The 23,366-nt window shown below is 44.5% G+C and overlaps 1 protein-coding gene across 4 annotated transcripts in view; it reads left to right on the top strand.

Annotated features, from left to right (window-relative positions):
* The window catches only part of RPH3A (rabphilin 3A), a 450,823-nt gene that overhangs the window by 225,434 nt on the left and 202,023 nt on the right, over window positions 1–23,366 (top strand). For all 4 annotated transcript variants that reach the window (XM_077292456.1, XM_077292446.1, XM_077292453.1 and 1 more), the window contains 2 exons: window positions 4,964–5,093; window positions 5,498–5,581. In XM_077292456.1, the coding sequence (XP_077148571.1) occupies window positions 4,964–5,093; window positions 5,498–5,581 (214 nt within the window). The remainder of the gene's footprint in view (window positions 1–4,963; window positions 5,094–5,497; window positions 5,582–23,366) is intronic.

Below are 23,366 nucleotides of genomic sequence, written 5' to 3'. Positions count from 1 at the left end.
CTGGTATAGTGAGGGCACAGTCTTGTTTGAAAAGTAATAGGGCCTGGGCAATTGGTACTGGGGACTGCGACCACCATCAGCTTTTGGAAACCATTTGTATCTACCAGGTGGAATAGCAGCATTTCCATGGCCACAGATTGGAGATGGTGGAGTTCAATCTTTTAGCTTTGTCATGTGTAAGAGGAAACAATCTTTTACGTGACCACAACTGTGCTACCACGAGCTGGCTGCAGTGCTGAGAGAGGGCAGAGTATGGTAAACCGGACAAACTGCTGGACCGTGAGAGAGGTGCAGGCGGAGATGTTACGGTGGATTGCGAAAGTTGTGGTGTGCTCGTTCTCTGAGGTGGGTCTAAAACTGCAGGCATATCCACATCCGATACAGCTGACAGCAGGATCTCAGCGACTGGAGCGTGTAAAAACCCGAGGTTCTGCAGTCGAAGACCTGAGTCTCAATAGTTGGCACTGTATCAGAGGAGGAAGAAGCAGCAGATGCAATTGATGGGGTAACTGATGGTTGAGGTCTGCTGGTCTGCATTTTTGTGCTTTGAGATTCCAAGAGTAACGCATGTTGATTGCGCTTGTGAAGGTTCATACATGTAGTAGTCAAATTGTTGCACTTTTTACCTCTACTCAGGTTTTTTTTTTTCAAAGTTGGCAGATTACGTGAGTTGACTCATCCTTTGCAGTGTCAAAAAAAGGTTAGGTTATGTTCGGCGAATATTCGACAAATTAATCTGCAAATATTGCAATATCGGCAATTGGAATGCAAACTGAACATTGAAATATTCTCTCATCTTTACTCATCACTACTAAAGTTCAATTTTACCCATTTTATTTTTTAAATAGTTGACTACTGGATTTTGCTATTTATTCTGAGAATAGCATATTATAGGGCACAAGACCTTGATTCCAGGGATGTGTCACTTATTAGGCTGTATGCTGTAGTTTCAATGCAAACAGTACTTTATCATCAGAAGATTAACACTATTTGACTACAGCTCATAGGACCAGCAGTCCAGCTAATCCGTCTATCCCTGCCCCCAACACGGATTGGTAGCTTGTTCACAATGTACAGTGTACACAGGAAGCTGCCAGTCAGGAGTCTGGACCAGCTTATACACAGAGCAGAAGAATTACAGGTGCTTCTCACAAATGTAGAATTAGGCTACTTTCACATTAGCGTCGTGCACTGCATGTCGCTATGCGACGTTGCGGCGCACCGATGCTAGCTGTGAAAGCGCTGCACAACGGGGGCAGCGGATGCTGTTTTTCAACACATCCGCTGCCCCATTGTGAGGTTCGGGGAGGCGGGGGCGGAGTTCCGGCTGCGCATGCGCGGTTGGAAATGCTGCAGACGACGCACCAAAAAACGTTACAAGCAACGTTTTTTGGTGGCGACGGTCCGAAGCAACACGACGACGGTTGCGACATGTGTCAATGCGTTGCACTGTGTCACTAATAAAAGTCTATGGAGAAAAAACGCATCCTGCAAGCACTTTTGCAGGATGCGTTTTTTCTGCAAAACGACGCCTAGCGACGTGTAGTGCACGACGCTAGTGTGAAAGAGGCCTTAAGTTAATTTATTTCAGTTCTTCAATACAAAAAGTGAAACTCATATATTATATAGTGATCTACTGCAGTTACGGAAACTATTCAGACCCCTTTAAATTTTTCACTCTTTGTTTCATTGCAGCCATTTGATAAATTAAAAAAAGTTTTTTTTTTTCTCATTAATGTACACTGTGCACCCCCATTTTGACTGAAAAAAAACAGAAATGTAGAAATTTTTGCATATTTATTAAAAAAGAAAAAATTGAATTATCACATGCTCATAAGTATTCAGACCCTTTGATCAGTATTGAGTAGAAGCACCCTTTGAGCTAATACTGCCATGAGTCTTCTTGGGAATGATGCAACGAGTTTTTCACACCTGGATTTGGGGATCCTCTGCCATTCTTCCTTGCAGATCCTCTCCACTTCCGTCAGGTTGGATGGTGAATGTTGGTGGACAGCCATTTTCAGGTCTCTCCAGAGATGCTCAATTGGGTTTAGGTCAGGGCTCTGGCTGGGCCAGTCATGAATGGTCACAGAGTTGTTCTGAAGCCACTCCTTTGTTATTTTAGCTGTGTGCTTGGGGTCATTGTCTTATTGGAAGGTGAACCTTTGTCAAGTCTGAGGTCCAGAGCACTCTGGAAGAGGTTTTCATCCAGGAAGAAACCTGGGCTTCCATTACATCTCAAAAGTGCTACAGGCTGATCGCCTCCTTACCGCGCTGCATTGATGCCATAATTGATGCAAAAGGAGCTCCGACCAAGTACTGAGTGCATTTACTGAACATACATTTCAGTAGACCAACATTTCGGATTTTAAGATCATTTTTCTAGCTGGCGTTATAAAGTATTCTAATTTAGTGAGAAAATGACTTTTGGGTTTTCATTGGCTGTAAGCCATAACCATCAACATTAACAGAAATAAACACTTGAAATAGATCACTCTGTTTGTAATGACTCTATATAATATGAGTTTCACTTTATGTATTTAAGAACTGAAATTAGCTTTTTGATATTCTAATTTTGTTAGAAGCACTAGCTCTGTTAAATCCACATTTAGACAAAACAGGTATTCTTTGGAAACTACACCAAACAGTGATGGCTCCCTGAGATCAGGCTTTTTAACCCTATATTGTGCTGACAAATTCACTTTAAACTTGGGACTAACTATATCTTAGCTGTTGTTGGTTTTTGCAGCCATAGGAGCAACGTATATTGGGTTTTCCTAAGTGTTGTTTCAAATTATTAATTTTATAATTCAATAAAATGTAGAATTAGATGGTGTTTTTTATTTGCCAAGGTTTTCAGGTTTGTACATTCATTCTAGTTCTGTGCTTATTTTCTGTTTTCCCAAAAGACAATTTGTACGATAAATAAAATATACATCAAACACGGGCTGTATCGCTACACACCAGGGAGAGAACACACGCAGTATAGGCAGTGCTTCATTCCTTTTGTGTACTCCATTTTCTGTGCTGGATATAGGTCACCACACAAGTAGAGCGCATGAAGCGTCCCTGAATCTAGGATTCCTAATTTCATCTCCTGAGGCTTGTCTTCGGAGTGACTAAATTATCTAGTCATGGTTGTTCTATTTTTAGTGATGGTGGTTTGTGCACTCAGCCTCAACAACAAGGCCACGTCCAACAGATACGTAATTTAGTTTGTTTTGTGGTAGAGGAGTTTAGAATAACCGTTGTACTAAGTGCACAGAATTCTGTAACAGTGAAAGTTGAAGTATATGTCTGTATTGATGCACCATGACACTGAAAATTAGATTGTTTTATGTGATTGATCTTTGATTTTTTTTTTTTACTAATTGGCTCTCACAGAAAAAAATAACTCAAGCTCAAGTAGTGATGAGTGAGCACTCATCGTGTCCTAATCGAGTATTTTTGGCATGCTTAAACAAAAAAATGCTTGAGTTTCCGCCTCTGCATATCTCACAACTGTTCAACAGCCGCAACACATTCAGGGATGTTTGTTAGGCAATCTCTGCATGTGTTGAGGCTGTGGAACAGCCGTGAGACATGAGTCAGCGGTGACTCAAGCATTTTTTTCGAACACGTTAAAAATACTCGATTAGGACCTAGACTTTTTCCATGGAACATTAACTGTAAGGCCGGGGTCACACTTGCGAGTGCAATGTGAGAAACTCGCATGAGTCTCTCTCATCAATACCCGGCACTGCCGCCAGCATTCGGGACTGGAGAGTGCGGCTGCATGTATTTCTTTGCATCTGACAGTTCTGTTCCCGAGAGCCGGCGGCAGTGCCGGGTATTGATGTGAGAGACTCGTGCGAATTTCTCGCAGGTGTGACCTCGGCCTAACTGTATATTTACACAGTGCTTTTTTGGCAGCATGTTTTTCAGTATAAAAATTGTATTGCGTTGGCAGTAAAACCCCTGAGTACGTTATGCATGTTTTTGATACATAATACACGTATTTATTTATGCATTTTGTTGCCTTTTTCATGTATTCAATTGAATGGGTAAAAAACACATAAAAAACGCTAAAATAATTGACATACTGTGGATCTTTAAAAAATGCACCACAGCTAAAAGAATGGAAAAATAAATTTGCATCATTTGAATAAGGGTTTAGAAATCTTGTTCATTTTGTGCTACTGTAAAATGCTGCATTTTATCCACATGAAAAAATGCAGCAAAAATTCCAAATGTATGTGAACTTACCCGAAGACATCATACTCTGCTTCATGGAGAACTAGTACTTCCCTCACGCAGCCTACTGTTATGGACAGTGGATAAAACTAAACTAAAATCCAAATCTAAAAGGTTAGATGAGATGTAATTAATTAGGTTTTAAAGTAAAGAGTTGAAAGGACAAAAAGTGCATTAGAGACTTAGCCAGATAATGTGTTGGGAAAATATGGGCAACCACAATGCAGGTCGGGTTGTGTGCTCATAACCATTACAAAGGCATAGGCTGCTGAAGACCCACAGTAATAGAAGCAAAAAGAAATGGAATCAAATGGGTTAAAACTGCGATGCTGTCGGAAGGATGGGGAGCAGACTGGAATCCAAGAACTGTGGTTTATTGGTCAACGCGTTTCAAAGAATTCTTCATGAGGGCAAACCTCTGCGATATGTGGCCTGTCCTGATGAAGAGGTTTGATACTTTGAAACGTGTTGACCAATAAACCACAATTATTGGATTCCATTGTCATAATCATTCTTTCGATGTCAACGCAGTTTTAACCCATTTGATTTCAGTTCTTTTAATTAATTAGGTTTTAATAACTTCTTAATTTGTTCATTCCGTTTCAGTGTAAAATGGAAGTTATTTGCTTCCTTACCTTGGTTGGTAAGACATTACATAAGAGATATAATAGAAAAAAGACATGGATTTGTATAGGGAAAAAGTCAAGTAACTGCATTTGTTTTTCCTCAGGCGGTTGGTGGACCGATTAGAGGATATGAGGAAGACTGTGACGGGTGATGGTGTTAATCGTTGCATTCTTTGTGGAGAGCAGTTGGGCTTGCCTGGATCAAAGTGTGTTGTCTGTGAAGACTGCAAAAAGGTCATTATCATTATTTCTAATCAGCAGCATAAGATTTTCCGATTTAAAGCCCTTTCAAAAGTTCAATATTTTTGAAAGTTATTTTATACAATGTTTCTTAAAGAATGTTCTCTTCAATTTCATGTACAAGCAGGAACATGGCTAGTACAATGTGTGGGGGGAAATAAAAGCAGAGATGTATAGCTCCAATAATGAGTTAATGGGTCACTTTCAGGAGTAAATATTAGCAACAGAACCCTGGAGAATTTAAGGATAAATAAATAATGTTTTTTTTTTTTACATTTGTTTAGAAAACGTAAAAGCAATATCTGTCTATTATAGGCTTTTACGATCTAGCTTATGTCACTACTACTCTTCCTACTACTTCTAATGCTAATTTAGGGTATTATACTTGATTTTAACAGAATGTTTGCACAAAGTGTGGAGTCCAGACCAACAGTCGCCCCCATTCTATCTGGCTTTGCAAAATATGTAGTGAGCAGCGTGAGGTAAGTGGCATATATATAAGTCCTGAATTGTACACTTAGGGTATGTTTCCACAATCCAGAATCCCAGTGCTTTGGACGCAGCGGATACCCCACTCTGCCCAAAGTGCTGTCCCCTGTTGTACGCGCGGTGATTCCAGATGTGTTCATTGTGTTCCGGAATCACCGCATCGTATATGGAGCGTCCCCAGTAGGGCAGTGGGGTACTCGGTACCGGGTCCTTCAGTTCTCAACGGGAATGTCACGGTGGCTGACCCGGTCCGTGGCCCTAGGGACGTCCGTTGTAAAATGGGGGAAAGGTCTTTAAAGGGATAATGTTCGTGACATCACCTGTGGTATTCGGTCAGGGTGACCAACGCTGCTTAGGGGTCCGCTGGGGTGATGTGTTGGCAGCTAGATGGTATACCTTCCCACAGGTGAAGTGTATCCCCAGGGCTTCCCAGAGTGTAGATGGTGGATGGTGGATGATGTAAGGCGCTGTGAATAATGAGGACACAAGGTAGCAGTCTCTTTACCTTTACTGAAGGCTTCAGCATCCACAGTCCAGGGTACAGACCACAGGGTAGGCAGAGTCCGGCCGGTCTGAAGGCAAATCCAGAGTCCCCCTTATCCAGGTGGAACTCAATAGCCTTCCTCTAGCGCCTGTGTGTTGTAGTCCCTTCCTGCTGAGCTTCTCGGTAAGGTTCTCACAACTGATGTTGGTGTTCTAGATGTTATGTCTCTTTCTCTCTGTCCCCCTGATGGATAGGATAGGACAAACCCGTATGACTGATGGCCTGAGGCTTTTTACAGGGACTCTATCACGCCCCGGCCTCCACAGTTGCCACCGTGCCTCCTGGGTATAAGGTCGGGCAACTAATATGGAACTAGCTGTCCTGCCGGGCTCTGGAGCCAGGCTTAGAGATGATGACCACTCGGTATTCCGGCTACCGGATCCTGCGCCTCAGAAAGGAGGCAGCCTATTACAGGGCAGAACTCCTTCAGGTTTTCTCTCCTTTTGCTGTGACTTCATTTCTCACTCTCTGCAATGCAAATCCCTTCAATGTCTCTTCCTTAGGATGCTGCCGCATGTAGGGCAGGCGCAGCTCCGTGGTTTTCTGTCTAGGTCTCTGACAGGATCCCACCCCTGTCAGGGACCCACTACCTGAGCAGAGCCCAGATAGCAGTTCACTGGGTGAAGCCCAGCTCACGTCTGCCTAACTTCCTGTCCAGACTACCAGTTTTACCTAATTGTGAGGAGTGCCCTAATAGGAGCATAGCTCCCCCTGGCGGCCTGGAGTGTGAAGTGTGTTGTGTGGTTTGTGATACCTGGTAAAGAGATCTCCTTTATTGCCCTCAGACGTAATATCACTCCCCCTGGTGGAAGAACGACATTACTGCAACGACCAGGACTCTGGGGCGCTGCATATACATAGACTGTGTAAGGCTAGTTTCACATTTGCGTTTAAAAACGCAGCGTTTAAAACGCAAATGCAGGTGGTGAAAAAAACGCATTTAAATGCGTGCAAACGCTGCGTTTTTTAGACGCATGCGTTTTCTCATGCGGTAAAAAAATGCGGCGTTTTGACGCGTTTACATGCGTTTTTTCCTGCGTTTGCGTTTTTGAAACGCATGCTGAGAAGTGTGTGACAGCTGCCAATCATCAAAATCATCTAGAAAACCCACTGTAAATAGAAATAGCTAGGGTTGGGGTTAGGGGTAGGGTTAGGGTTAGGGTTAGGATCCCTAGGGTTAGGGGTAGGGTTAGGGTTAGGATTAGGGTTGAGCGAAACAGATCGGCCAATTTCAAAAGTCGCCGACTTTTGGCAAAATCTCACTATGCGATCGGGTCGGTGGTCGGCGATCTTCGCTCCAAAGTCGGGTTTCATTTTTTATATATATACAGTTATGTCCATATATATTTGGACAGACACAACATTTTTCTAATTTTGGTTATAGACATTACCACAATGAATTTTATACAAAACCATTCAGATGCAGTTGAAGTTCAGACTTTCAGCTTTCATTTGAGGGTATCCGCATTAAAATTGGATGAAAGGTTTAGGAGTTTCAGCTCCTTAACATATGCCACCCTGTTTTTAAAGGGACCAAAAGTAATTGGACAATTGACTCCAAGGCTATTTCATGGACAGGTGTGGGCAATCCCTTTGTTATGTCATTCTCAATTAAGCAGATAAAAGGCCTGGAGTTTATTTGAGGTGTGGTGCTTGCATTTGGAAGGTTGTGCTGTGAAGTAAACATGCGGTCAAAGGAGCTCTCCATGCAGGTGAAACAAGCCATCCTTAAGCTGCGAAAACAGAAAAAACCCATCCGAGAAATTGCTACAATATTAGGAGTGACTTTATCTACAGTTTGGTACATCCTGAGAAAGAAAGAAAGCACTGGTGAACTCACAAATGCAAAAAGACCTGAGCGCCCACGGAAGACAACAGTGGTGGATGATCGCAGAATAATCTCCATGGTGAAGAGAAACCACTTCACAACAGCCAACCAATTGAACAACACTCTCCAGGAGGTAGGCGTATCAATATCCAAATCTACCATAAAGAGAAGACTGCATGAAAGTAAATACAGAGGGTTCACTGCACGGTGCAAGTCACTCATAAGCATCAAGAATAAAATGGCAGGAATGGACTATGCTAAAAAATATCTAAAAAAGCCAGAACAGTTCTGGAAGAACATTCTTTGGACAGATGAAACCAAGATCAACCTCTACCAGAATGATGGAAAGAGAAAAGTATGACGAAGGCCTGGTCCAGCTCATGATCCAAAGCATACCACATCATCTGTAAAACACGGCGGAGGCAGTGTGATGGCTTGGGCATGCATGGCTGCCAGTGGCACTGGGTCACTAGTGTTTATTGATGATGTGACACAGGACAGAAGCAGCCAAATTAATTCTGAAGTATTCAGAGACATACGGTGTGCTCAGATCCAGCCAAATGCAGCCAAACTGATTGGTCGTTGTTTCATACTACGGATGGACAATGACCCAAAACATAAAGCCAAAGCAACCCAGGAGTTTATTAAAGCAAAGAAGTGGAATGTTCTTGAATGGCCAAGTCAGTCACCTGATCTCAACCCAATTGAGCATGCGTTTCACTTGTTACAGACTAAACTTCAGACAGAAAGGCCCACAAACAAACAGCAACTGAAAACCACCGCAGTGAAGGCCTGGCAGAGCATCAAAAAGGAGGAAACACAGCGTCTGGTGATGTCCATGAGTTCTAGACATCAGGCAGTCATTGCCAACAAAGGGTTTTCAACCAAGTACTAAAAATGAACATTTTATTTAAAATTATTGAATCTGTCCAATTACTTCTGGTCCCTTTAAAAACAGGGTGGCACATGTTAAGGAGCTGAAACTCCTAAACCCTTCATCCAATTTTAATGTGGATACCCTCAAATGAAAGCTGAAAGTCTGAACTTCAACTGCATCTGAATTGTTTTGTTTAAAATTCATTGTGGTAATGTCTATGACCAAAATTAGAAAAATGATGTCTCTGTCCAAACATATATGGACCTAACTGTATACGTATATATATATCTATATATATATATATATATATATATATATATATATATATATATATATATATATATATATATATATATCTCTATCTATCTATATATATATATATATATATATGTCATTGAGACACATATATCTATATATATAATTGTCTAAGGGTTTTTCCGTCTGTCTGTCCTGGAAATCCCGCGTTTCTGATTGGTCGAGGCCGCCAGGCCTCAACCAATCAGCGACGGGCACAGCATGGCGACGATGATGTCATAATGGAAATCCCACGTCTCTGATTGGTCGAGGCTGCCAGGCCTCGACCAATCAGCGATGGGCACAGTATCGACGTAGATGTCATGGCGACGATTATGTCATAAAGGTTGCCCCGACCAATCAGCGACGGGCACAGTCTGCCGCGAATTCTTCTGGAATCATCATTGTCTATATACTACGGGGACATGCATATTCTAGAATACCCGATGCGTTAGAATCGGGCCACAATCTAATATATATATATATATATTTACTTCAGCACGATATAGCAGAAAAGCCGGTAATTCAATTGCCGGCTTTTCATTTCTCCTGCCTAAACCCGACATGATATGAGACATGGTTTACATACTGTAAACCATGTCATATCCCCCTTTTTTTTGCATATTCCACACTACTAATGTTAGTAGTGTGTATGTGAAAAAGAGAGTGGCCAAGTGCCAGAATAGGCGCATCTTCCAGATGTGCCTTTTCTGGGGTGGCTGGGGGCAGATGTTTGTAGCCAGGGGGGGCCAATAACCGTGGACCCTCTCCAGGCTATTAATATCTGCCCTCAGTCACTGGCTTTACCACTTTGGCGGAGAAAATTGCGCGGGAGCCCACGCCAATTTTTTCCGCGATTTAACCCTTAAATTTAATAGCTACAGCGCCGGAATTTTGCACATACACACTACTAACATTAGTAGTGTGGAATATGAAAAGAAAAAGGGGGATATGTCATGGTTTACTGTATGTAAACCATGTCTCATATCATGTCGGGTTTAGGCAGGAGAAATGAAAAGCCGGCAATTAAATTACCGGCTTTTCTGCTATATCGCGCTGAAGTAAATATAAAAATATATAGATTTCCCAATGACTTGCATTGGGTTTTGTGTTTCGGCCGATCCCCCGACCCCGACTTTTCAAGAAGATCGGCCGATTTCACTCGACTCGACTTTTGAGAAAGTTGGGTTTCGCGAAACCCGACTCGACCTCAAAAAAGGAAAAGTCGCTCCACCCTAGTTAGGATCCCTAGGGTTAGGGTTAGGATCCCTAGGGTTAGGGTTAGGGTTAGGATCCCTAGGGTTAGGGTTAGGGGTAGGGTTAAGGTTAGGGTTTGGATCCCTTTATCACCTTGATGGTGGGGGGTGGCTTTTCAGTGTGTATTCTTGTTTTTTTCTGTTGAAACGCATGCGTTTAAAACGCAACCAAACGTGTTATGATCTGGTGACCTTGGAGCCGCATGAAACTTTCTCTGGAGTCGGTGGAACCTGTACTGACCGCAAATCCTGAACTAACACCGCAACTAGAAGTAGCCGTGGGGTGTGCCTAACATACCCTAGACACCTCGACACAGCCAGAGGACTAAATACCCCTGTAGATGGAAATAGGAATGCTACCTGTTATGATCTGGTGACCTTGGAGCCGCATGAGAGACTTTCTCAGGAGAAGGTGGTACCTGTACTGACCGCAAACCCTAATCTAACACCGCAACTAGAAGTAGCCGTGGGATGTACCTAACACGTCCTAGACATCTCGACACAGCCGGAGGACTAAATACCCCTATAGATGGAAATGGGAATTGTATCTTGCCTCAGAGCAGAACCCCAAAGGATAGGCAGCCCCCCACAAATATTGACTGTGAGTATAAGAGGAAAGACACATGCAGGCAGAAAAACAGGATTTAGCAAAAGAGGCACTTCTAGCTAAATAGAAAAGAATAGGACAGAATTCTAAGCGGTCAATATTAAAATCCTAAAAACATCCACAGCAGATAATACAAATATTCCACATCTAACTAAAGACATAGAAAGTATATCTGCATCTCCTGAGAATCCAGCATGACTGAAAAATCCAAACAAAGTCTAAGCTGGACAAAAACACAATAAATTGCACTGAATTGCAAAGCACACTGCATGTGTGCACAGAGACAAAAAAACAGACACTTATCTTAGCTGAATTTGCAGCAGGGCATGAGGAGCCAGAGAGAGATGCAATCCCTCCAAGTACAATGGACAACTGGCACAGACTCATGGATCCTGCACACCTAAATACCTAATAGAGCTGAAATCAGCAGAAACACCTGCCCGGATTACAACCCCAAGACAACTGCACTACCACCAACAACCACCGGAGGGAGCCCAAGAGCAGAATACACAACAGTACCCCCCCCCTTGAAGAGGGGTCACCGAACCCTCACCAGAGCCCCAAGGCCGATCAGGACGAGCCAGATGAAAGGCACGGACCAAATCAGCAGCATGGACATCAGAGGCAAAAACCCAAGAATTATCCTCCTGGCCATAACCTGTTGTGAATTGGACTTTTTGGCTCCCTCTTGTGGTCACTAGTGTCTTTTCCTCTTGCCTCACCGTTATTATTTGTTGGGGGCTTGTATCCAACTTTTGGGGTCTTTTCTCTGGAGGCAAGAAAGGTCTTTCTTTTCCCTTCTAGGGTTAGTTAGTTCTCCGGCTGGCGCGAGACGTCTAGAACCAACGTAGGCACGTTCCCCGGCTACTTCTATTTGTGGTGCTAGGATTAGATATATGGTCAGCCCAGTTACCACTGCCCTATGAGCTGGTTTTTTGTGTTTGCAGACTTGGTATTGATTCCTGAGACCCTCTGCCATTGGGGTCATAACAGTATGCCAGGCCGACATTGAATGTTTAATGCATTGCAGAAGTGGGATATAAGAAAGGAAATTCTGAATATTTTTTTTTTTCCTCTCTTCCTCCCCTTTACCTCTGAGTGGCTTGAGCTTGCTGCAGACATGAATGTCCAGACCTTGATTACAAGTGTGGACCAGCTTGCTGCTCGTGTGCAGGGCATACAAGATTTTGTTACCAGTAGCCCTATGTCTGAACCTAAAATACCTATTCCTGAACTGTTTTCTGGAGACCGATTTAAGTTTAGGAATTTCAGGGATAATTGTAAATTGTTTCTATCTCTGAGACCCCGTTCATCTGGAGACTTAGTTCAGCAAGTTAAAATTGTTATCTCTTTTTTACGGAGCGACCCTCAGGATTGGGCTTTCTCGCTAGCGCCAGGAGATCCGGCATTGGCAAATATTGATGCGTTTTTTCTGGTGCTCGGATTGCTTTACGAGGAACCCAATCTTGAGGTTCAGGCAGAAAAAGCCTTGCTGGCTATTTCTCAGGGCCAGGATGAAGCTGAAGTGTATTGCCAAAAATTTCGGAAATGGTCCGTGCTTACTCAGTGGAATGAGTGTGCTCTGGCCGCAAACTTCAGAAATGGCCTTTCTGAAGCCATTAAGAATGTGATGGTGGGTTTCTCCATTCCTACAAGTCTGAATGATTCCATGGCGCTGGCTATTCAAATTGACCGGCGTTTGCGGGAGCGCAAAACCGCTAATCCTCTGGTGGTGTTGTCTAAACAAACACCTGATTTGATGCAATGTGATAGAATTCAGACCAGAAATGAGCGGAAAAATCATAGACGTCAGAATGGGTTGTGTTTTTACTGTGGTGATTCTACACATGTTATATCAGCATGCTCTAAACGCCTAACAAGGGTTGTTAGTCCTGTCGCCATTGGTAATTTGCAACCTAAATTTATTTTGTCTGTGACTTTAATTTGCTCATTGTCCTCTTACCCTGTTATGGCGTTTGTGGATTCAGGTGCTGCCCTGAGTCTTATGGATCTGTCATTTGCCAAGCGCTGTGGTTTTGTTCTTGAGCCGTTGGTTAATCCTATCCCTTTGAGGGGTATTGATGCTACGCCATTGGCGGAAAATAAACTGCAGTTTTGGACGCAGGTAACCATGTGCATGACTCCTGAACATCGGGAGGTGATTCGTTTTCTTGTTCTGCATAAAATGCATGATTTGGTCGTTTTGGGTTTGCCATGGTTACAGACTCATAATCCAGTCTTGGATTGGAAGGCAATGTCTGTGTCAAGTTGGGGCTGTCAGGGTATTCATGGTGATTCCCCGCCGGTGTCTATTGCTTCCTCTACTCCTTCGGAAGTTCCTGAGTATTTGTCTGATTATCAGGATGTGTTCAGCGAGTCCAGGTCCAGTGTACTGCCTCCTCATAGGGACTGTGACTGTGCCATAGATTTGATTCCAGGTAGCAAATTTCCTAAGGGAAGACTATTTAATCTGTCTGTACCTGAGCATACCGCAATGCGTTCGTATATCAAGGAATCTCTGGAGAAGGGGCATATCCGTCCTTCCTCTTCCCCTCTTGGTGCGGGATTTTTTTTTGTGGCCAAGAAGGACGGATCTTTGAGACCTTGTATTGACTATCGGCTTTTGAATAAAATCACTGTTAAATTTCAGTATCCTTTGCCTCTGTTGTCAGACTTGTTTGCCCGAATTAAAGGTGCCAAGTGGTTCACCAAGATAGATCTTCGTGGTGCGTACAACCTTGTGCGCATTAAGCGAGGAGATGAATGGAAAACCGCGTTTAATATGCCCGAAGGTCATTTTGAGTACTTGGTGATGCCTTTTGGGCTCTCTAATGCTCCTTCAGTGTTTCAGTCCTTTATGCATGATATTTTCCGGAAGTATCTGGATAAATTTATGATCGTTTATCTGGATGATATTCTGTTTTTTTTCTGATGACTGGGACTCGCATGTAGAGCAGGTCAGGATGGTGTTTCAGGTTTTGCGTGAGAATGCTTTGTTTGTTAAGGGCTCAAAGTGTCTCTTTGGAGTACAGAAGGTTCCCTTTTTGGGGTTTATTTTTTCCCCTTCTGCGGTGGAGATGGACCCAGTCAAGGTCCGTGCTATTCATGATTGGACTCAACCCACGTCAGTTAAGAGTCTTCAGAAGTTCTTGGGTTTTGCTAACTTCTACCGTCGTTTTATTGCTAATTTTTCTAGCATTGCTAAACCTTTGACGGATATGACCAAGAAAGGTTCTGATGTTGCTAACTGGGCTCCTGCAGCTGTGGAGGCTTTCCAGGAGTTGAAGCGCCGGTTTACTTCGGCGCCTGTTTTGTGCCAGCCTGATGTCTCACTTCCCTTTCAGGTTGAAGTGGATGCTTCTGAGATTGGGGCAGGGGCTGTTTTGTCGCAGAGAGGCCCTGGTTGCTCTGTGATGAGACCTTGTGCCTTTTTCTCGAGGAAGTTTTCGCCTGCTGAGCGGAATTATGATGTTGGCAATCGGGAGTTGTTGGCCATGAAGTGGGCATTTGAGGAGTGGCGTCATTGGCTCGAGGGTGCTAAGCATCGTGTGGTGGTCTTGACTGATCACAAGAATCTGATGTATCTCGAGTCTGCTAAACGCCTGAATCCTAGACAGGCCCGCTGGTCATTGTTTTTCTCCCGTTTTGACTTTGTGGTCTCGTATTTACCAGGTTCGAAGAATGTGAAGGCTGATGCTCTTTCAAGGAGCTTTGTGCCTGACTCTCCGGGAGTCGCAGAACCAGTTGGTATTCTTAAAGAGGGAGTTATCTTGTCAGCCATTTCTCCGGATTTGCGACGTGTGTTGCAGAGATTTCAGGCTGGTAGACCTGACTCTTGTCCACCTGACAGACTGTTTGTTCCTGATAAGTGGACCAGCAGAGTCATTTCCGAGGTTCATTCCTCGGTGTTGGCAGGGCATCCGGGAATTTTTGGCACCAGAGATCTGGTGGCTAGGTCCTTTTGGTGGCCTTCCTTGTCACGGGATGTGCGGTCGTTTCTGCAGTCCTGTGGGACTTGTGCTCGAGCTAAGCCTTGCTGTTCGCGTGCCAGCGGGTTGCTCTTGCCCTTGCCTGTCCCAAAGAGGCCTTGGACACACATTTCCATGGATTTCATTTCAGATCTTCCTGTGTCTCAGGGCATGTCTGTCATCTGGGTGGTATGTGATCGCTTTTCTAAGATGGTCCATTTGGTACCTTTGCCTAAGCTGCCTTCCTCTTCCGATCTGGTTCCTGTGTTCTTTCAGAATGTGGTTCGTTTACACGGCATTCCTGAGAATATTGTGTCTGACAGAGGATCCCAGTTTGTTTCCAGGTTCTGGCGATCCTTTTGTGCTAGGATGGGCATTGAGTTGTCGTTTTCGTCTGCCTTTCATCCTCAGACTAATGGACAAACGGAGCGAACTAATCAGACTCTGGAGGCTTATTTGAGGTGTTTTGTTTCTGCGGATCAGGATGATTGGGTGACCTTCTTGCCGTTGGCTGAGTTTGCCCTTAATAATCGGGCTAGTTCCGCTACATTGGTTTCGCCATTTTTCTGCAACTCTGGTTTCCATCCTCGTTTTTCCTCGGGACATGTGGAGCCTTCTGACTGTCCTGGGGTAGATTCTGTGGTGGATAGGTTGCAGCAGATCTGGAATCATGTGGTGGACAACTTGAAGTTGTCACAAGAGAAGGCTCAGCGTTTTGCCAACCGCCGCCGCGGTGTGGGTCCCCGACTTCGTGTTGGGGATTTGGTATGGCTGTCTTCTCGATTTGTTCCTATGAAGGTCTCCTCTCCTAAATTTAAGCCTCGCTTCATCGGTCCTTACAAGATATTGGAAATCCTTAATCCTGTGTCCTTTCGCTTGGATCTTCCTGTGTCGTTTGCCATTCACAACGTGTTCCATAGGTCTTTGTTGCGGCGGTACGTTGTACCTGTGGTTCCTTCTGCTGAGCCTCCTGCTCCGGTGTTGGTTGAGGGCGAGTTGGAGTACGTGGTGGAGAAGATCTTGGATTCACGTCTCTCCAGGCGGAGGCTTCAGTATCTGGTCAAGTGGAAGGGCTATGGTCAGGAGGATAATTCCTGGGTGGTTGCCTCTGATGTGCATGCGGCCGATTTAGTTCGTGCCTTTCACGCTGCTCATCCTGATCGCCCTGGTGGTCTTGGTGAGGGTTCGGTGACCCCTCCTTAAAGGGGGGGTACTGTTGTGAATTGGACTTTTTGGCTCCCTCTTGTGGTCACTAGTGGTATGACTCTGGGATTGTCTTTTTTCTGTTTGGCACTCACCTGGGTCGTTAGTCCAGGGGTGTCGCTATATTAACTTCCTGGATCCTTAGTCCAGTGCCTGGCATCGTTGTAATCAGATCCTTCTGTTGCTCCTGTCTGCTGGTCCTGGCTCTTGCAAAATTAAGCTAAGTCTTGCTTCTTTGTTTTTTGAGTTACTTGCTTTGCTACTATTTTTGTCCAGCTTGTACTAAATGTGATTTCTGACCTTGCTGGAAGCTCTAGGGGGCTGGTGTTCTCCCCCCGGCCGTTAGACGGCTCGGGGGTTCTTGAATATCCAGCGTGGATATTTTAATACGGTTTTTGCTGACCATATAAGTCATCTTACTATATTCTGCTATTAGCTAGTGGGCCTCTCTTTGCTAAATACCTAACTCATTCTTATGTTTGTCTTTTCCTCTTGCCTCACCGTTATTATTTGTTGGGGGCTTGTATCCAACTTTTGGGGTCTTTTCTCTGGAGGCAAGAAAGGTCTTTCTTTTCCCTTCTAGGGTTAGTTAGTTCTCCGGCTGACGCGAGACGTCTAGAACCAACGTAGGCACGTTCCCCGGCTACTTCTATTTGTGGTGCTAGGATTAGATATATGGTCAGCCCAGTTACCACTGCCCTATGAGCTGTTTTTTTGTGTTTGCAGACTTGGTATTGATTCCTGAGACCCTCTGCCATTGGGGTCATAACAATAACCCTTCCATTTGACAAGGTACTGAAGCCTCCGCCTCAAAAAGCGAGAATCCAAAATCTTCTCAACCACATACTCCAACTCCCCCATCAACCAACACAGGAGCAGGAGGATCAACAAAGGGAACAATGGGCACCACATATTTCCGCAATAAAGATTCATGAAAAACATTATGGATGGCAAAAGAGGCCGGAAAAGCCAAACGAAAAGACACCGGATTGATAATCTCAGAAATCCTATAAGGACCAATAAACCGAAGCTTAAACTTAGGGAAAGAAACCTTCATAGGAACATGACGGGAAGACAACCAGACCAAATCCCCAACCCGAAGCCGGGAACCAACACACCGACGACGGTTAGCAAAACGCTGAGCCTCCTCCTGAGACAACACCAAATTGTCCACCACATGAGCCCAAATCTGCTGCAACCTGTCAACCACAGAATCCACACCACGACAATCAGAAGGCTCAACCTGCCCCGAAGAAAAACGAGGATGAAAACCAAAATTACAAAAGAAGGGCGAAACCAAGGTAGCCGAACTAGCCCGATTATTAAGGGCAAACTCGGCCAATGGCAAGAAAGCCACCCAATCATCCTGATCAGCAGACACAAAGCATCTCAAATAAGTTTCCAAAGTCTGATTAGTTCGCTCGGTCTGGCCATTTGTCTGAGGATGAAATGCGGAAGAAAAAGACAAATCAATGCCCAGCCTAGCACAAAAGGCCCACCAAAACCTAGAAACAAACTAGGAACCTCTGTCAGACACAATATTCTCCGGAATACCATGCAAACGAACCACATGCTGATAAAACAACGGAACCAAATCAGAAGAGGAAGGCAATTTAGGCAAAGGCACCAAATGAACCATCTTAGAAAACCAGTCACAAACCACCCAGATAACTGACATCCTCTGGGAAACCGGAAGATCCAAAATAAAATCCATAGAAATATGCGTCCAGGTCCTCTCGGGGACCGGCAAAAGCAACCCACTAGCATGGGAACAACAAGGCTTGGCCCGCGCACAAGTCCCACAGGACTGCACAAAAGAACGCACATCACGCGACAAAGAAGGCCACCAAAAGGACCTACCAACCAAATCTCTGGTACCAAAAATACCAGGATGGCCAGCCAACACAGAACAATGAACCTCAGAAATCACTCTACTAGTCCATCTATCAGGAACAAACAGTTTCCCCACTGGACAGCGGTCAGGTTTGTCAGCCTGAAATTCCTGCAGAACCCGTCGCAAATCAGGGGAAATGGCAGAAAGGACCACCCCTTCCTTCAGAATGCCGACCGGCTCAAGTACCTCAGGAGAATCAGGCAAAAAACTCCTAGAGAGGGCATCAGCCTTAATATTCTTAGAACCCGGAAGATACGAAACCACAAAATCAAAACAGGAGAAAAACAGGGACCATCGAGCCTGTCTAGGATTCATCCGTTTGGCAGATTCGAGGTAAATCAGATTTTTATGATCGGTCAAGACCACAATACGGTGCTTGGCTCCCTCAAGCCAATGTCTCCATTCCTCAAACGCCAATTTCATAGCCAACAACTCCCGATTGCTGACATCATAATTGCGTTCAGCAGGCAAAAACTTACGGGAAAAGAAGGCACACGGTTTCATCAAGGAACCATCAGAATTCCTCTGAAGCAAAACGGCCCCTGCCCCAATCTCAGAAGTGTCAATCTCAACCTGAAACGGAAGAGAAACATCTGGTTGGCGCAACACCGGAGCAGAAGTAAATCGGCGTTTAAGCTCCTGAAAGGCAGAGACAGCCGCAGAGGACCAATTCGCCAAATCAGCGCCTTTTTTCGTCAAATCAGTCAAGGGTTTAACCACGCTGGAGAAGTTAGCAATGAAACGGCGATAAAAATTTGCAAAACCCAAAAATTTCTGAAGGCTCTTCACAGAAGTGGGTTGAATCCAATCATGAATGGCCTGAACCTTAACCGGATCCATCTCCATAGATGAGGGAGAAAAAATAAAGCCCAAAAAAGAAACCTTCTGCACCCCAAATAGACACTTAGACCCCTTCACAAACAAGGCATTGTCACGAAGGATCTGAAATACCATCCTGACCTGTTCCACATGAGACTTCCAATCATCAGAAAAAATCAAAATATCATCCAAATATACAATCAAGAATTTATCAATATAAGGCCGGAAGATATCATGCATGAAGGATTGAAAAACAGATGGAGCGTTAGTGAGCCCGAATGGCATCACAAGGTATTCAAAATGGCCTTCGGGCGTATTAAACGCAGTTTTCCATTCATCACCCTGCTTAATACGAACAAGATTATATGCCCCCCGAAGGTCAATCTTCGTAAACCAACTAGCCCCCTTAATCCTACCAAACAAATCGGAAAGCAAAGGTAAAGGGTATTGAAACTTGACCGTGATCTTATTCAAGAGGCGATAATCAATACAAGGTCTCAAGGAGCCATCCTTCTTAGCAACAAAACCAAAAACCTGCTCCCAACGGTGAAGATGGCCGAATATGCCCTTTCTCCAAAGACTCCTTAACATAACTCCGCATGGCGGTATGTTCAGGCACAGACAGGTTGAAAAGTCGGCCCTTAGGAAACTTACTGCCTGGAATCAAGTCAATCGCACAATCACAGTCCCTATGCGGTGGAAGGGAACTGGACTTGGGCTCATCGAATACATCCTGAAAATCAGACAAAAACTCTGGAATTTCAGAAGAGGAAGAAGAGGAGATTGACATCAAAGGAACATCATTATGAACCCCCTGACAACCCCAACTAGTCACAGACATAGATTTCCAATCCAACACAGGATTATGTACCTGCAACCATGGGAAACCCAGCACGATAACATCATGCAAATTATGCAACACCAGAAATCGACAATCTTCCTGATGGGCTGGCGCCATGTGCATGGTCACCTGTGTCCAAAACTGGGGCTTATTTTTAGCCAAAGGTGTAGCATCATTCCCCCTTAAAGGAATAGGGTTCTGCAAAGACTGCAAGGGAAAACCACAACGCCTGGCAAACTCAAAATCCATTAAGTTCAAGGCGGCGCCGGAATCCACAAATGCCATGACAGAAAATGATGACAATGAGCAGATCAAGGACACCGATAACAGAAATTTAGGTTGTACAGTACTGATAGTAAATGAACTAACGATCCTTTTTGTCCGCTTAGGGCAGACTGAAATGACATGAGAAGCGTCGCCACAATGACTTTGCTCTAAGGACGACGCCACAGCGCGCGCAGTTTGACGCTCCCGCAAGCGCCGATCAATCTGAATGGCCAGAGACATAGAATCACTCAGACCGGAAGGCGTGGGAAACCCCACCATAACATCTTTAACGGATTCAGAAAGACCCTTTCTGAAAATTGCCGCCAAAGCATCATCATTCCATTTAGTCAACACAGACCATTTTCTAAATTTCTGACAATACAATTCTGCCACCTCTTGACCCTGAGACAGGGCCAACAAGGTTTTCTCTGCTTGATCCACAGAATTAGGTTCATCATATAATAATCCTAAAGCCTGAAAAAAGGAATCTACATTAAACAAGGCCGGATTCCCAGATTCCAGGGAAAATGCCCAATCCTGTGGATCGCCACACAGCAGGGAGATGACCGTTTTAACCTGCTGAATGGAATCACCGGAGGATCACGGTCTCAGAGCAAAAAACAGTTTACAATTGTTTTTAAAACCCAAAAATTTGGACCTATCGCCAAAAAACAAATCAGGAGTAGGAATCTTCGGCTCTAAAGCAGGAGTCTAAACAATATAATCAGAAATACCCTGTACCCTAGCAGCAAGCTGGTCTACACAAGATGCTAATTCCTGAACATCCATGCTGGCACAAGATTCCTCAGCCACCCATAAATAAAGAGGGAAGAAAAGACAAAACCGACTACAGAAAAAAAATGGCTCAACACCTTTCTTCCCTTCTTCTGAGATGCATTTAACTCATTACGGGCCAGTTGTACTGTTATGATCTGGTGACCTTGGAGCCACATGAAACTTTCTCTGGAGTCGGTGGAACCTGTACTGACCGCAAATCCTGAACTAGCACCGCAACTAGAAGTAGCCGTGGGGTGTGCCTAACATACCCTAGACACCTCGACACAGCCGGAGGACTAAATACCCCTATAGATGGAAATAGGAATGCTACCTTGCCTCAGAGCAGACCCCCAAAGGATAGGCAGCCCCCCACGAATAATGACTGTGAGTAGGAGAATAGACACACGCAGGAAGAAAACAGGATTTAGCAAAAGAGGCCACTCTAGCTAAATAGGAAAGGATAGGACAGATTACTAGGCAGTCAGTATTAAAACCCTTCCAAAAATATCCACAGCAGATAATACAAAAAGTTCCACAATCTAACAAAAGATATGGAATGTATATCTGCCACTCCAGAGAATCCAACAAGACTGAGAAAATACTGACAATCTAAGCTGGACAAGAAAACACAAAGAATAGCACTGAATTGTGAAGCACATAGCATGTGTGCCACAGGAAAAAAAAACCAGACACTTATCTTTGCTGATTTGGCAGAAAGGCAGGAGGAACCAAGCAGAGGTCCAACACCTCCCAACAACAATTGACAACTGGCAAGGACTAATGAATCCTGCACGCCTAAATACCCCAGTCAGAACTGCAATCAGCAGATACACCTGACCAGGACTGAAACTCAGGGGCAACTGCATTACCACCTACAACCACCGGAGGGAGCCCAAAAGCAGAATTCACAACAGTACCCCCCCTTGAGGAGGGGTCACCAAACCCTCACCAGAGCCCCCAGGCCGATCAGGACGAGCCAGATGAAAAGCATGAACCAAATCAGCAGCATGGACATCAGAAGCAAAAACCCAAGAATTATCCTCCTGGCCATAACCCTTCCATTTTGACAAGGTACTGAAGCCTCTGCCTCGAAAAACGAGAATCCAAAATCTTCTCAACCACATACTCCAACTCCCCATCAACCAAAACAGGGGCCGGAGGATCAACAGAGGGAACAACGGGCACCACATATTTCCGCAATAAAGATCTATGGAAGACATTATGGATAGCAAAAGAGGCCGGAAGCACCAATCGAAAAGACACCGGATTAATAATCTCAGGAATCCTATAAGGACCAATAAACCGAGGCTTAAACTTAGGGGAAGAGACCTTCATAGGAACATGACGGGAAGACAACCAAATCAAATCCCCAACCCGAAGCCGGGAACCAACACACCAACTACGATTAGCCAAACGATGTGCCTCCTCCTGAGACAACACCAAATTGTCCACCACATGAGCCCAAATCTGCTGCAACCTGTCAACCACAGAATCCACACCAGGACAGTCAGAAGGCTCAACCTGCCCAGAAGAAAAACAAGGATGAAAACCAAAATTACAAAAAAAGGCGAAACCAAAGTAGCCGAACTAGCCCGATTATTAAGGGCAAACTCGGCCAATGGCAAAAAGGCCACCCAATCATCCTGATCGGCAGACACAAAGCATCTCAAATAAGTCTCCAAAGTCTGATTAGTTCACTCGGTCTGGCCATTTGTCTGAGGATGAAATGCAGAAGAAAAAGACAAATCAATGCCCAGCCTAGCACAAAAGGCCCGCCAAAACCTAGAAACAAACTGGGAACCTCTGTCGGACACAATATTCTCCGGAATACCATGCAAACGAACCACATGCTGAAAAAACAACGGAACCAACTCTGAAGAGGAAGGCAATTTAGGCAAAGGCACCAAATGAACCATCTTAGAAAACCGGTCACAAACAACCCAGATAACCGACATCCTCTGGGAAACCGGAAGATCAGAAATAAAATCCATAGAAATATGCGTCCAGGGCCTCTCAGGGACCGGCAATGGCAAAAGTAACCCACTAGCACGGGGAACAACAAGGCTTGGCCCGCGCACAAGTCCCACAGGACTGCACAAAAGAACGCACATCACGTGACAACTAAGGCCACCAAAAGGACCTACCAACCAAATCTCTGGTACAAAAAAAATACCAGAATGACCAGCCAACACAGAACAGTGAACCTCAGAAATCACTCTACTAGTCCATCTGTCAGGAACAAACAATTTCCCCACAGGACAGCGGTCAGGTCTATCAGCCTCAAATTCCTGAAGAACCCGCCGTAAATCAGGGGAAATGGCAGAAAGGACCACCCCTTCTTTCAGAATGCCGACCGATTCAAGGACCTCTGGAGAATCAGGCAAAAAACTCCTAGAAAGGGCATCAGCCTTAATATTCTTAGAACCCGGAAGATACAAAACCACGAAATCAAAACGGGAAAAAAACAAGGACCATCGAGCCTGTCTAGGACTCAGTCGTTTGGCAGACTCGAGGTAAATCAAATTCTTATGATCGGTCAGGACCACAACACGGTGCTTAGCTCCCTCAAGCCAATGTCGCCACTCCTCAAACGCCCACTTCAT

The sequence above is a fragment of the Ranitomeya variabilis genome, chromosome 1 (assembly GCF_051348905.1).
Source record: "Ranitomeya variabilis isolate aRanVar5 chromosome 1, aRanVar5.hap1, whole genome shotgun sequence".
Classification (NCBI taxonomy): domain Eukaryota; kingdom Metazoa; phylum Chordata; class Amphibia; order Anura; family Dendrobatidae; genus Ranitomeya; species Ranitomeya variabilis.
Note: the sequence above shows the minus strand (reverse complement) of the source record. Positions and strands in the feature narration are given on the sequence as shown.